The 16,208-nt window shown below is 38.0% G+C and overlaps 1 protein-coding gene across 40 annotated transcripts in view; it reads right to left on the reverse strand.

Moving 5' to 3' along the window:
* Positions 1 to 6,679: 6,679 nt before the first annotated feature.
* Positions 6,680 to 16,208, reverse strand: part of RIMS1 (regulating synaptic membrane exocytosis 1) — a 596,921-nt gene continuing 587,392 nt past the window's right edge. For all 40 annotated transcript variants that reach the window (XM_068983550.1, XM_068983591.1, XM_068983577.1 and 37 more), the window contains 4 exons: positions 13,248 to 13,360; positions 9,659 to 9,760; positions 8,938 to 9,077; positions 6,680 to 6,898 (listed from right to left, as the gene is read on the reverse strand). In XM_068983550.1, coding sequence (XP_068839651.1) covers positions 6,680 to 6,898; positions 8,938 to 9,077; positions 9,659 to 9,760; positions 13,248 to 13,360 — 574 coding nt within the window. The remainder of the gene's footprint in view (positions 6,899 to 8,937; positions 9,078 to 9,658; positions 9,761 to 13,247; positions 13,361 to 16,208) is intronic.

Consider the following 16,208-nt stretch of genomic DNA (forward strand, 5'->3'; position numbering starts at 1 on the left):
CATTTCACGTGTTACTCAAGCCTGTAATGAGGCTGTATAACAAATAATTTCCAAGTCTTTGTGGCTACCAAAACCATTTTTTATTGTGCACAGATCTGGAGCAGCTTTGCTTCAGTCTGAGGTCTGCTCTACACAACTTTCATTCAAGGACCAGATTGAATGAACAGTGCCAACCTGCAGGGGGCCCTTCCCACGGAGACTTGCATTTGCTGTGTCACGGCACTAACTCTTCCTGTTAGGTACTAACCAACTAACTCATCAGCCAGCACAGGAGCAAGTCGTCTGTATGGAAGCAACCTAAATGTCCATCGATAGATGAATAGATAAAGAAGATGTGTACACACACACACACGTGTACACACACACACACGTGTACCCACACACAGATATAGACACATATGTACTACTAATGCCATTTGTAGCATCATGAGTAGACCTAGAAATTATCATACTGAGTGAAGTAAATCAGATAGAGAAAGAAAAATACCATATGATATCGCTTATATGTGGAATCTAAAATATGGCACAGAGGAACGTTATCTACAAAGCAGAAACAGACTCACAGACATAGAGAAAAAACTTGTAGTTACCAAGTGAGGGGGCGGTACATTGATTGGGAAATTGGGATTAGCAGATATAAGCTATTAAATATAGGACATATAAACAGTGAAGTCCCACTACATAGCACAGGGAAATATATTCAATATCGTGAGACAAAACATAATGGAAAAGAATATGAAAAAGAATATATCTATATCTAAATATTTATGGCTTCCCTGTAGCTAAGACAGTAAAGAATCTGCCTGCAATGCAGGAGAGCTGGGTTTGATCCCTGGCTCAGGAAGATCCCTAGGGGAGGGAAATGGCAACCCACTCTAGTACTCTTGCCTCGAGAATCCCATGGACAGAGGAGCCTCATGGGCTACAGTCCATGGGGTCACAAAGAGTCAGATAAGACTGAGCAATGAATACCAGTACTACTATATCTGTATCTTTATATCTATATATGTAAAGCTGAATCACTTTTTTATACAGCAGAAATTAACACAACATCGTAAATCAACTATACTTCAATAAAATGCATTAAAAAGAATAAGCTAGTCACCTGGTCAGTCCCAAGTCAGTGCAAAGGGGTGTAGATTCTCATCCTGCTATATTGTGAGGGGCTGCAAAACAACATGGCAACAGGTGTGAGTGTGTGATCCTTTCAGAAGGAGTGAGGAATTGGACACATAATCCAGTCTTCAAGGTGAAGGATGAGAACAATAAGTAGAGGAGAGAAAAACTTCCAAGAAGGAAGTTCTCAATAGGAGATGCAGAGGAGGGGTCAATAACTATGCTGAGAAAATGCTGTTGGATGTGTCTGCATTTCAGCAAAGTGGTAGGGGCACAAACCACCCACCACAGGGATAGAATGGTCATATTTACCCAGTAAAAATACAGGATGCCAAGTTGACTTTGAATGGCTGATAAAACTAATTTTAAGATTGTTTTTAATTACTCATTGTTTGTATGAAATGCAAATGAATGTGGGTGTGTTGTGTTCTGATTTGGAAGCCTTCCATTGGGGTGATGAATGAGCAGTAGGTGAGGTATTGGAGGCAGGACTGAAAAGACCATGTTAGGGAGGGATAAACTGATGGATGTAGGTAGTAGTGAAAGGTTCTCCTGATGATGAAGAACTAATCCACAATGTAAGAAATCATCTTACACACACATGTGGTATGTGTGTGTGTGTGTGTGTGTGCATGCTAATATTTAGCATTTTGGAAGATGATGGGTGAAAGGAACAAATTTGAGTTGTAATTGTATACTGTGACCTCAGAGAATCTCTCTGTGGTGATTCAAACAGAACAAAATAGCCAAAACCATGACTTCTAAGACTTTGTCCCAAGATAGGAACTTACAGTAAACCTGCATGGACCAACTACTAAAAACGCCATCACATGGCACCTGTGATTTGCTCACATCTGCTTTGCACTCAGATATGAAGACTTGGCATCTCTTGTGCCCCATTGAGAAGTATTGGAGGGGAATTGGGGTGGCAGTACAAGTCAAATGTGGGGGCTGCAGAGTGGAGGGATGACCTCTGGGAGCTTCTGGGGAGAGGGCACTCTACATCTCAATGACTATCAGTGAATATGCTTTGGAAGCAAATAAGATGACTCTGGGAAGACCCAAGAGCTGCATGGGTGGATTCAACCCTAAGATGCAAAATTGTGTGACTGATGAAGAACTGTAAAAACTACAGTTATTACATCGTGTCTGGGGACAGATGGGAAGGGGTACCCAAGACAATGTTGCCTTGAAAGGATCAGTCTGGGGCTCAGTCAAAGACTACTTTGTTCATTCCTTTACCCTTGCCTTGAGTGGAGAGATGGATTTGGGTTGGAGTTCTTCCCCATTTTGTGGACTTGTCGTAAGTGAAGGTTGAGCTCAGCTGTGAGTCCTGAGGGAAGATGCCAAGTGCTGAGCAGGCAGGTTCTGAAGATAGCAAGACCTTCGTGGGTATTCCAGCTCCATCACTAAACCTGCACTGCACCTTTGACCGGTAGCTTAGCTGCTCCACAAGGCAGATCCTTTATGGGATGTAGGAGTCATAAGAGTGCTTAACTCACAGGCTATTGGGAAAATTAACTGCAACCCATAGCCCTTTGCATGCAAATCAAACATGTATCATTGCAATTATTTCTTTAGGTAATGATTACTCTCAGTAGACATGGGGTTCCTTGAAGATAGTATCTGTTTTGCTTTTATATCCCAAATACTTAATATCTAGTACCCAACAAAATTCTTAACACTGTTGGTTAAGTAAAATCAGATCACATATTTCAGGCTGAGATTTCCAGAAATTGACTTGTCAGAGCGAGCAAGAAATCCTGAAGATTTAGCAAAATGGTCACCCTTCTAGTTAATTCCGCTCCATCACGCAGGCCCTGAAATCATAACACCATGCAATCCTATATGACTTGAAGATTGATGTCTGCTTCTGTGCCTGTCCAGACAAAGAATTCTTGAACCATATTCAGCTGCATCCTCTTTCAGTGGCAGAAGTGCCCCCTCCCACCCCCCAGTGATATGCTGTAGGGCCATTAGACAGCTGTGCTCTGACAGTTTGTTGTGAAATGAACTGATCAGTTGTTTTTGTCTCCTCTTGACCCAGCCTCACAGATAATTTCATGTCTTGTAGACCAAACAACTGGCTGACTCAGTAGGGTAAAATTCAGTCAACTGTTTAAACCACTCTAAACAACTGATTGTCTCCAATTTGACTTTGATTTAGTTTTGTTTACTTTGATTTCAAAGTCAAAGCCAGTGTGTTCTGTAAAATTCTAAGGGTTCCTAGAAGGTGGAGACTAGATCGCAGCAACTGTCTTACAGCAATGCAACACGAAATTAAGGCTCAGCAAGTGTCATGAGGGTGACAATGATGAAATATATGGAACTGAACGTGACTCTGTGGGGTCCTGGGCACAAAAGCCTTTCTGCATCCCTGGTTAATGGTAGGAAATAGGCTTCATTCAGCCTCCATGACTTTTACAGAGCTCCAAACGTCGGGTTCAAACAATTACTAACCAAGGAAGGGAGGGGATGTGGAGACAAGGGAGGAGCAGTCAGGAAACAATAGAGCAGCTCCAGGGCAGGGTCCTGATTTGGCCTCATGTGATACACAGAACAGTATCTTTGAGCTGTCTTGCAGATACTGAAACTCCCACCAGGTAGGAGAAGTTAACTTTATGCTTCCCACAAGCACAAAGACATCAGACCAGTTGGAACTGGAAGGTTGATCATCCTGACTCCCTCTTCCCTCACCACCAGGGAATCAGAACATTGTCCATAAGCTGATCATGCTCTGCTCCTTGAACACTTGACTACTCCTCACTACCCGCTGCAGGACGGGACACAGAGTTTTGAGGTCATTAACCCACTATGTCCCCCTCTGCCCAGTAAAGCAATAAAGATATGTTTTCTTCTTCACCCAAAACTCTTGTCTTCAAATTTTAATTCAGTGTTGGTATACAGAGGCCAGGTTTGGCATCATATATGAACACACTTTGGGGGAAGAAAAGAAAATGTCATAAAGTTGAGGTAATAAAGCCAACAAATTTTATTTAACATACTACTTTTGGAGACTCAGCTATTATCTTTGAAGATATATTTATTCTCTAAGATTCTGTTGGAGATGATATAACATATTGTTTGGTTTAAGTTGACCAACGCTAAGGCAAGTTTCTATGAATCAGTCAAGGGTCCAGAAGGAACCAATGGAAAGAGGAACCAGATGCTTTGGTAACAGGTGCAGGAATTGATATTTTGACATATCACACGCTTGAAATGATTTGGCAGTTGGACAACAGCACACTTAAAGAGCAGCAGAAAAACAATCTTCTGTTTGATTCTTACTGAGATTTATTGTTTTCAGTAATGCCACTTTTCAGAAGTAAACTCATGTGCTCACTTAAGACAGGCTGACAGAGTAAAAAAATTGTATGTGATGCAAAGTACCCTTTGGGCTGCAGATGAAGACACACATTTGTGCAGTGACAAGTCAAGTGCCCCCAGCAGATGACAAATCCCACCTCCCTTCCCACGATCCAGCTCCCATCTTGCCCAGCGGAACCCACAATGCATATCTGGCACAACACAGAACACAGATGGCTACAGACTGACATGAAAAGTAAATTTTATTAAACATGTTTACATACATGAGTTGGAAGTTCATTTAAAAGCACAGGGAAGTGTTAAGACAAGTGGTCAAATAGAAAGATACTACCCAATTAGAATCAGTTGATTGTTGGCCACTAAGACAGAACGGTATCTAGCAGAAGTACACCAATGCTTCAGTCCTTCCTGCTCAGCATGGTGACCCGTGGTCAATCTGTGCCCTGGGAACAATGGGCAGGTCATTCTGGCGTGTGTAAATAATAAATAATTCACTTGGTGCAGGCAGTATGTCTATGGATTAAAACCTATGTGTACACAGTGTCTACATGTGTTACAGCCCCACAGGAGGAATCTACACCAAAATATTTATTAGAAGGAATTTGGTCCATACTACATCACATTTTCCAGAGGGTAAAAAATAAAGTCCATCTATAGACATTTCACCTCAGACTCACAGATGGAGTCTGGCTAAAACTTTGCAAAATGTCTATAACAAAAATGGATGGCTTAGATTTCTTGGTTATTTCAGTAGAGTAATTAACAAGCAAACTGTACAAGTACATGCAACATACAAGCTGGCCTATGTGGAACTAACATACATTATTAAATAACCTTTTGTTTCTTTTCTTTTTTCCTTTCTTTTTTTTTTCTTTATCCTTTTTTTTTTATTACTAAAACGTGCATGCAGCTTTGAACAGTTCCAAGTCATGCTGCTCTATTTGTGGAGTCACAAAAGTGGAGGGACTCATAAAAGGAGGGAGAAGGTCTTGATGCACCTGCAGAGTCTGCAGTTGTTAGCACAGATACAGAAGGTCACAAGGGAATTCAAGGCCAAGAAAAACTCAGATGACGAAAATGCAAATTGAATTGGACTTTGTTTTATTTCCCCCACCCCGAAGTAAGATACTTTGCATTGAAAAAACAAGCGTTGTGCTTGCATCAATTTCAAAGAAATGTAAACTAAAATTTGATAAAAATCATTAGTGTGGAATATTTCAAATGAAATTTCCAGTGGAATATTAATAGCCCATACCATGTTCTTGCCAGGACGGGTACTAAGTCTACACTTCTAGTCACCATTTTGGGAAGTCAAACATATGGTTTGTACACATGAGCATATACTTGCTTTTATTTTGGATGTCAGGAAGGAAAAGGCATTACAAGGAGTGTTTCCATGGTACAACGATGCATTTAGGTTAGTTCCCAGCATTCGCTGCAGACTCAGTTCTGCAAAAGTCCTCCATGCAAAACAATGGAAAACATAAATTAATGTTTTAGAACACAAACAGACATGAGCTCCATTCAAAACAGTGATTCTGTGATTATTTGTTTTTGGAAGATAACTTTCATTTTCTGGGTTTCTACACATAAGAACTTGAAGAATCATAAAGCAAAAGTCAGTGAAGCCCTGCGTTGGCCTCACTTTGTCTTATGGTGCACACTCTGCAGAGATGCTACAGAGACTGCTTCAGCCCTTTTTTTTTTGGTGCTTTTGGAAAAAGAAAGGAAGGGTCTCTGTAAACATCACGAGCCCTGTCATGACACAGCTGAAAATGAGTAGAAACAACAAATGCGGTGAAAACCGAAGTAAATCAAAACAAATCTGAAATCAACTGAAATCAACAAACAACGCACAAACAAAACTTAAACACCAGGGAAATAACACTCCTTGTGGTTTGTGCAAAAAACACATAAAATATAGGTTTTCACAAAAGTGACAGTTTCCAGTTTGTTCAGTTTGATGTGTGCATGTGTGCGCGTGTGTGTGAATTTGCTGTTTCCTTTCTTTCATTTGTTAGAAGCATCAGTGATTCTCTAGCACGTTGACTCTTCCTGTATTTGATAGACTGCCTTGTTCTGTCATGTGAAGCCAGGTTTTAAACAACGATTGGGACATATTATTGAAAAACGACTACAGGCAAAACACAGGTTGATTGTCTGTCTCCAACAATGCTCATGAAATATCTGGTTCAGATTATTATCCTGAAGGTAGAGTCTTACTGGTGTGAGTTCATTAGGACCGGATGCAGGGGGGCCCAGTGGAACTTTCCAGAGATGACTGGGAAGCCCGGCGGGTCAGAGGGGTGAGTGTGGGGTCAACCAGTGATGACGGTGGAAACAGCTTGTACCAGCCGATGACCATGCTGGAAAGATCGAGTTCCTCCAACAAGATCTGAGCCACCCCCATGAAGCATTTGTGGTCCATTCTGCCATAGTCCCCCCAGACAATCACCTGCAGAAACAGAGAAGTGCGGTAAACTTGAGCTCCTCTCCTTCACACGTGAAGAGTTGAGAGCAAACTGGTCTGTAAAACTGAGCTAGCCAGGGAAGGAGGTGAAGTGAACATAACTAAGACCAAGGAGACCTAATAATTAAAAATATTCAGGTACTTTGAGATACTTCATCATGATTTTTTGATTTGATGGAATACATATAGTATTTCCCCAGTCCATGAGAGGTATTGTCTGTATAAACCATGTTAAAAACAAACAGGCAAGCTTATTTACTTATCAGTTCAAAATCTTCTTTAGCAACTATTATCTAGTGAGCAAGGTGCAGGACCCCAGAGATATACAAATTAAATTTTGTGCAAGCTAGGAGGGCAAGATAACCCAGCTTCTGGTACCATGGCATGTGTGCATGGTGGAATGTGCAAAAAGAATAAGAATATTCACTACATTTCTTTTATATTATAGATTTGTTACTGAAGGGACAGGCTGAAAAATAATTATAAGCTGGTGTCTTTTGAGGACTTGCCTGACAGTTTTAACTTGATCAGAGGATTAACAAGTCAGCGAACTGACAGAACAATCTGACACCAAAATCAATTTTTTGGGTGTCAGGTAAGATTCCTATTACACTTACTCCAGGTTCTGTGGAGGTTCCTAAATGAACTCATTCACCTGTTTTACAGAGGCAGGGGTGGCAAATCTCAGTTTTTCAATTTACTGAGTAACCTTGCCAAATTATTTAATGCCTGTATTCCTCAGACATAATCTTTCAAAAGATATAAGTGAATTGCATTGAATCTTTCAATGCAGATAGTGAAATGGTCTATGACTGAGCTGATATTTTAGAATGGGTGTAAAAGAAGGACATTTCAATAAATAATTTCTGGACAAGTGATCATATAAAAGGGAAAAAATAAAATTGGACCCTACTTCACAACACAAACCAAAATAATTAAACTCTATGAAAACAATATATTTATAAACTTCAAGTTATAAATATATATAATACTAACCCTAATATATATAGTATATATAATATATAATATTATATATTTATATATTTATATATAATATATAATGTAATATATAAATATATACACCCAATATATTTATAAAGAAGGATTAAAATAAAGAAGGATTATACCTAACAAATAAGATATAAAGAAGGATTTTTTAAAACTAAGTCAGAAAAAAAGCATAAACAATACAAAAGTGATTTTTTAAGAAGTATATTTAAATTGAGAACTTCTGTTCATCAAAAGATGTAAAGAATTTGGTGAAAGAAAAGTCACAGTAGGACTAATGTGTGTAATTCATGTAAATGACAAAATACCAGTATCCAGAACAGCTTAAAACAAACAAACAAACGAAAAACTTCTACAAGCTAAGAAGGTTAATTTTTCACATAAGAGAAAATCCAAATGGTCAATTACACATGAACAATTTGTTTAATCTTATTAGTAGCTAGAGAAATGCAAGTTAAAAGCCAAAAAAGCTGGGGGCAGGGCAGTGGTGGTCAAAATATCTAGAAAAGATAACATGTGGGAGCAGCTAACAGTGAAACTGCCACTCAACCAGTCATGAATATTTGCTTCCTTTCCTTCTTTGCACCACGTCTTGCTTACTAACCTATTATTAACATCGGTTGCCCTAATTATCTATCTATCCATCCATCTACCTGTCTACCCACCCATACATACATTTTTCCATCCAGCTAGTCTACGTATTTATGTATCTGTCTATCTACCTGTCTATCACTCCATCCTTCTATCTATCTAGTCTAACCTGTTAACATCTAGAAGATGAAAGGGGTGCGAAGTAGGGCAAAAGTATAAGGAGAGGACGAGAGAAGGGAGAAAAGGAGAGTGAAAATAAATATCTTGTTCTCCATTGGAACTAAGAGATATTTTACAACTACATATTACTTATATTGTAAATCAACAATTTGGAATTTATTATCTTTCTGTTTGCCCACCTCTTCAATGTTGGTGTGGACAATAGGCCTGTCACAATGTAAAAAGACAAACCAGCTATGACTGACCTGAAGGACTTTACCCTGTGGACTTTCATCAAAAACCAGGGACTGTTGGTACAAAGGGTCCAGGGTCTTTCGTGCAATTCTTGTCTTCTTCTTGGCTATGCAGGCCCCATTCTCCAAAAGATACACTTTGACATAAGGAGCTGAACAAAGGTAACATTAACAGATAAAAAGTTAACCCTTCAAATTAAATGGATTTTATTAGCAAATGCTTCCTTAGAGAAGTAGAGATGCTTACTAAAAGCTTTCCATTGATTATTTAAATCATTTAAAGTTTTCAGTGCTCCATGAATGCTACCCCTTAAAACCCACATGTTACTACTAACATAATTTTCCTCATTTCAAGTCTGCAAAGTTATCATAAGATTCTGACTTATTTGGCTTATGGCTGGCAATACAACATAGGCTTATACTTTAAAGCTCATTTTCTATCTAAAAGCTTATCCTTGTTACGATTAGAACTGAATTTTTATGCTGCCTTTGTACATGGGCAGACAAAAATAATTGACATGAGCTAAGAAGCCATCATAACTAAATTTGTCTTAGCACAACAAGACTCTTCCTAATACTTTCAACAGAATAATTGTGCAAGGAAAATCCAGATCCACTGTTATACAATCAAAGGACAGATAATGCAACACGGAGCATATAAATTCAAATACAACATGTTTTGAGCTTCTGTCCATGGGAGACTCCCATATGAACAGTTAATTCTGCATCTTACCAGGTGTGGATTTGGAGCCGGGTTTCTGCGTGAGGCTTCGTGCTCTAATCACTTCAACTTCTAACTGGCCCTTTTTATCCTCCATTCCTATCTGTATATCACCTGCCAGCAGAAGCAAAATGTGTCAACTTCTTTGCAGTCACATTCAGTTAAAAAAAAAAAGGTCATAGGAGACTCCAAATTATGATCCTCATGATCTTCATAAAAAAACTAATACTTAGAGCCCCCAACCCCACTTTTTTTCCCTAACTCCAAATCAGGTTTTAAATGTTTCTCTTCATTTTTCTGGTAGTCATTCAACTTATGAGCATCTCATACTGGTTTATAAATTGCTTAACTGCAACAACACTGAAGTAGTTAAGAAATTCTGTACCCAAGGTTTCTTATCCTTTATGTTGAGTATATGAAATACTTAATAAAAAGTACAATTATCTGCATTTCCATTATTTAGCAAAAACCTCCATTAATATATTGATAAATACCCTAGCAATTTCATAATTTGTTAGTTCCTTCCTTCATTCCTATCTTTCTTTCTCTCTCTGGCTATGAGACTATCTCATCTACCATCTATTAATCCATCTCTCTCTCTCCATCCCTCTATCTATATATCTATCTACCATCCACCTTTATCTATTTATCTAACAACTTTCATGACCATACACCCTCAATTTACTGACTGTGTGAATCATGGAATGGGAATGTTATTACCTATTTAACCAGATCCCTGTGGATGGAAATACAGCTTATCTATATTGTTGTTATTAAATAACACTAGAAAGAACAGCTTTATGAAGAATTTTTACACCCATGGTCAATTATTTCTTAAACATAAATTTCCAGATTTGTAATCATTAGGTCTAATTGAAGGGACATTCAATAATTTCATGCATACTGCCAATTATCCTTCAGAAAGGTACACTCTGATCAGAAAAAGTCTGTCTTCCCACTTCCACAGCCCACTAATAACATTAAGAGCAATATGTCTACTTTTTTGCCAGTCTGATGTTCCATAAGTTATAATTAGCATTTCTTTGGTTATTAGGGAGGTTGAACATATTTGTAAATATTTTCAATTTTTATTTCTTCTTTTGTATTGCCTGTTCATGACCTTAATCCATTTTTAGAAGATGCCAAACTTTTTCTGAATGATATGATACTTTATCCTCCAAAATATTAAATATATTTATCTCTCAGTTGGTTTTAGTTGGTTGAATCATCTCCATTTTCTCAGCTGTGAGAAAGAATTCAGTTGTGAATTCTTCTTATTTTCCTCATCCACTGATCAATGTTGTGGTTCTGGATTGTTCATTAATTTTATAATAATTCTTGTTTTAAACCTTAGCTCCTGGGGACTCTCAGGCTTTTTCCTTTTAATCACATACACACACACTTCAAAGAGTCAAACTGTTCTCTAAGCCTTGTTATTAGTATAAAATATTCCTAGTCTCTCTCTCAACTTCTTCCCTTTCAAAAGTCACTGCTTTCAAAATTTGCAATATTTTAACTCATTTATTTTTATTTTTTTACTTTCTGGCATCTGCATCTCTAAATATCATATTCATAAGATACCTTCCTTTTTTCAGTAATAGATATTATTATTGACCTCTAATTTTGCTTTCTCTGTCTTCCTGTCCCCTGTATACACTTGACATTTTCTGTCATGCTGTTCTCCTAATATTAATATTTATATTATGATTATGCAATATTGTAGTTAAGTGCAATGGAATATTGTGATTACTTCTCATTTCTTGGACACTTCCTTTTCTCTACGCCAACGAAGTGTGCTTTAGAAAGTACTTGCTTACATTTTTATGTATTTTTATGCTAATTCAGCCCCTCACTCTGTCCTGCTTGTCTAGTTCTACTACAAAATCAAACACACTAGGTTTTCTATAGATTTAGCTTAAGAATCTGACAGGCTGCAATTTGGACAGGTTGCTTTTAATGCGGTAGCTGTTTTCTTAGATTTTCCTTCACTACCATTCTGGGCATCCCATCCATTTCTCTTGTACAAAAGCATTAATTTACTGAATTTAATGTTCCTCCTTTTTAGTTCACAAGTTTTAAGTCTCCTTCATTCATTTGTTGAAGCATGTCCTCCAATAGGTTTCTGAGTGGTGCTGGGTATAAGGAAAATGTTTTGAGGCCCTTTGTGTCTACACATTTGTTAGTTCTAGCCTCAAATTTACTGGATGACTCGGCTGGCTATTGTACTCCATGTTGGAAATAAATTGTTAATCAGAATTTTGAAGACAATGCTCATCTTCTGGATTCCACTATTATTACTGAAGAGTCCAGTGAGAATCAGATTTTTAATACAATTTTGGATACAATTATTTTTCCTCTTAGGAAAGCTGTGGGATTTTCTATCAATATCTGGGACTGTAAAATGACATAATATTGTTTTTGTGTTTGAAATATTCTCATGATTTTGCTGACTACTCTGTGGGTCCTTTCAAGCTAAAATCTCATGCCTTTCAGGAAGATATTTATTGGACATGTTACAAATAATTTTCTCCATTTATCACCTTTTATAATCTTAATTTATGGTATTTTTGCTAGTAGAAGTTTTTTGATTTATTTGGCTTTGGTTTGGAAGTTCTTTCTCACTCCAAGAGTATAGAAACATTAAGTATTTTCAGTATTTGTTAGTGTCTTTCTTCACCTCTTGTTCTCTTTAACAATTGACTCCAAAATACTACTTTTCTGAGTTCTGAAGTAGGGACGCAATTTCATTAATTTTTTTGCATAATAATGCACTCACACCAACATTCTTGATCGACTAATCTATTGATTTTTCCATGCTATAACATGCTACCCTTCTCCTACATTTGGATATACTGTAGACATTACATTGACAGAATTTTGATAATTCAAAGATAGGTGACTAACTTTATTCATTTTACATTACGTGTCAAGTTGTTGCCGTTGTTTAGTCGTGTTCGACTCTGAGACCCCATGAACTAACTGCAGCACACCAGACTTCCCTGTCCTTCACTATCTCCCTGAGTTTGTTCAAACTCATATCCATTGAGTCAGTAATGTCATCCAACCATCTCATCCTCTATCACCCCTTCTCTTGCCCTCAGTCTTTCCCAGAATCAGGATCTTTTCCAGTGATCTTTTCAGGATCTTTTCACATCAGATGGCCAAACTATTGGACCTTCAGCTTCAGCACCAGTCCTTCCAATGAATATTCAGGGTTGATTTCCTTTAGGATGGACTGGTTTGATCTCCTAGATACCCAAGGGACTCTCACGAATCTTCTCCAGCACCACAGTTTGAAGGCATTAATTTTCGGTGCTCAGTTTTCTGGAACTTTTTTACGTTCCAGCTCTCACATTCATACATGACTACTGGAAAAACCATAGCTTTGACTATACAGACCTTTGTCAGCAGTTAGGAAAATGCATCAGAAATATGTATCAAGTTGGAAAAATGCATTAGAACTTAGAATAGTCATTTGAAACCAGCAACACTTGAGATAAAGTGTTCGTCTCACTTGTATTATCAATGCTATTAGACGCTGCTTTCAATAATCTTGTCAACCATGAAACACTCATTTTTTTTCAGGAAAAATTATTCTTACCCATTGCAGGGGTAGCAAGGGTTTGGCGGCCAACAAGCTGGGCTGGTCCCAATCCATCAAGAAAATCACTGAATTGACTATCTGCGCCTAGTCTCACTCCAGGAAATATTAAACTATTGGCAAAAGGACAAAAATCAAAACATTAGATCTCCTAGAACTCTTTTCATTACTTTCCATTAGAATATAGTTCTGAACATGAATCAAACAGTACTTGGGTAATTGGTTTATTACTGATTCATTTCCTCTGAACCAAGCATATGAGGCTCAGAGCTGAACGAGAGAAGGTCTACCCTATCAATTTACAGAATATTCAGCAGAGTTCCCTGTGCTACACAGTAGGTACTTGTTGGTTATCCACTTTAAACACAGCAGAGTGTACATGTTGATCCCGAACTCCCAGTATACCCCTCCGTCCCATTCACCTGAAACTAACACAATATTGTTAATCAACTCTACTCCAATATAAAATAAAAAAGAAGACCCTCAGCAGGAGGGCTTAATTAAAGTTTTTAATGCAGTAAGTTTTTGGCAGATTTTATAATACAAATCCCTACATAAATGTATGATTAACATAAAATATAAGATGTGGTATTTTATGTCATGACCTACTTAAATAATTGCTCACAAGCATTAAGTAACATTAAAGTGCTAAATTTTAAGAAACATTTAATAATTCTTAAATAAATAATATTTGCAATATTCAGTTCAGTTCAGTCACTCAGTCGTGTCTGACTCTTTGCAACCCAATGGATTGTAGCATGCCAGGCCTCCCTGTCCATCACCAACTCTCAGAGTTTGCTCAAACTCATGTCCATCGAGTTGGTGATGCCATCCAACCATCTCATCCTCTGTCATTCCCTTCTCCTCCCGCCTTCAATCTATGCAGCATCAGGGTCTTTTTGAAGGAGTTAGTTCTTTGCGTCAGCTGGTCTAGGTATTGGAATTTCAGTTTCAGCATCAGTCCTTCTAATGAATATTCAAGACTGATTTCCATTAGGATTGATTGCTTTGATCTTCATGCAGTCTAAGGGACTCTCAAGCGTGTTCTCCAACACCACAGTTCAAAGACATCATTTCTTTGGCACTCAGCTTTCTTTATGGTCTAACTCTCACATCCACACACGACTATGGGAAAAACCATAACTTTGACTAGTCAGACTTTTGTTGGTGAAGTAATGTCTCTGCTTTTTAATATGCTGTCTAGGTTGGTCATAACTTTTCTTCCAAGGAACAAGCGTCTTTTAATTTCATGGCTGCATTCACCATCTGCAGTGATTTTGGAGCCCCTCCCAAAATAAAATCTCTCACTGTTTCCATCGTTTCCCCATCCATCTATTTGCCATGAAGTGATGGGACCAGATGCAATCATCTTAGTTTTCAGCATGTTGAGCTTTAAGCCAACATTTTCACTCTCCTCTTTTACTTTCATCAAGAGGCTCTTTAGTTCCTCTTTGGTTTCTGCCATAAGGGTGGTATCATCTGCGTATCTGAGGTTATTGACATTTCTCCTGGAAATCTTGATTCCAGCTTGTGCTTCATCCAGCCCAGCATTTCACAGGATGTACTCTGCATAGAAGTTAGATAAGCAAGGTCATAATATATAGCCTTGACATACTCCTTTCACGATTTGGAACCAGTCTGTTGTTCCATGTCCAGTTCTAACTGTTGCTTCCTGACCTGCATACAGATTTCTCAAGAGGCAGGTAAGGTGGTCTGGTATTCGCATCTCTTTCAGAATTTTCCATAGTTTGTTGTGATCCACACAGCCAAAGACTTTGGCATAGTCAATAAAGCAGAAATACATATTTTTTCTGGAACTCTCTTGCTTTTTTGATGATCCAGTGGATGTTGGCAATTTGATCTCTGGGTTCTCTGCATTTTCTAAACCCAGCTTGAACACCTGGAAGTTCATGGTTCATGTACTATTGAAGCCTGGCTTGGTTAATTTTGAGTATTACTTTGCTAGCATGTGAGGTGAGTGCAACTGTGTGGTAATTTGAGCATTCTTGGCATTGCCTTTCTTTGGAATTGGAATGAAAGTTGACCTTTTCCAGTCCTGTGGCCACTGCTGAGTTTTCCAAATTTGCTGGCATATTGAGTGCTGCTTTTTCACAGCATCATCTTTTAGGATCTGAAATAGCTCAACTGGAATTCCATCACCTCCACTAGCTTTGTTAACAGTGATGCTTTCCCATGCCCGCTTGACTTTGCTTTCCAGGATGTGGCTCTAGCCGAGTGATCACAGCATCGTGGTTATCTGGCTCATGAAGATCTTTTTTGTACAGTTCTTCTGTGTATTCATGCCACCTTTTCTTAATATCTTCTGCTTCTGTTAGGTCCATAGAATTTCTGTCCTTTATTGTGCCCATCTTTGCATGAAATGTTTTCTTGATATTTTTCTTTTGTAATATTGAATAAATATTATTTGAAAACAGATTCTTATTACAAATCAAAATGCTTAATTTTTTCAGTTTTGAATGAATTAACATCTTGAATAAATTAATATATTATATTATATGAGATTTGTATTTAAGTTAAATGCTAGTACGTTGGTTGGTGTTTGTTTGTTTCTCACCATGTCTGCCTGAAGCCCCAGGCTATATCTTTGCCCAGAGCAGGGACTGTGCTCTTGTTACCTGATGTGTCCAAGATAACAAGAACCAGGCTGTTCACATAGTTAAACTTCGATATGTAATTTTTTGGAATAAACAGTTTTGTATAAGGGTTGATCTTTTCCAATGTGGTAGTGAAGGACAGGGAAGCCTGGCATGCTGCAGTCCGTGGGGACACAAAGAGTTAAACTTGACTGAGCGAGCGAACAACAAGCATGTGCTTTCACACATATTATTTTTTCATAATCAAAGGGATTAGACAGAGCATCAATTATTATTCTATCAAGAGACCATAAAATAAATCTGTGAGACATTAAGTGGCTTATCCATGGTGGAAGTATTACTAGAT

This window comes from Capricornis sumatraensis, chromosome 11 (assembly GCF_032405125.1).
Source record: "Capricornis sumatraensis isolate serow.1 chromosome 11, serow.2, whole genome shotgun sequence".
Classification (NCBI taxonomy): domain Eukaryota; kingdom Metazoa; phylum Chordata; class Mammalia; order Artiodactyla; family Bovidae; genus Capricornis; species Capricornis sumatraensis.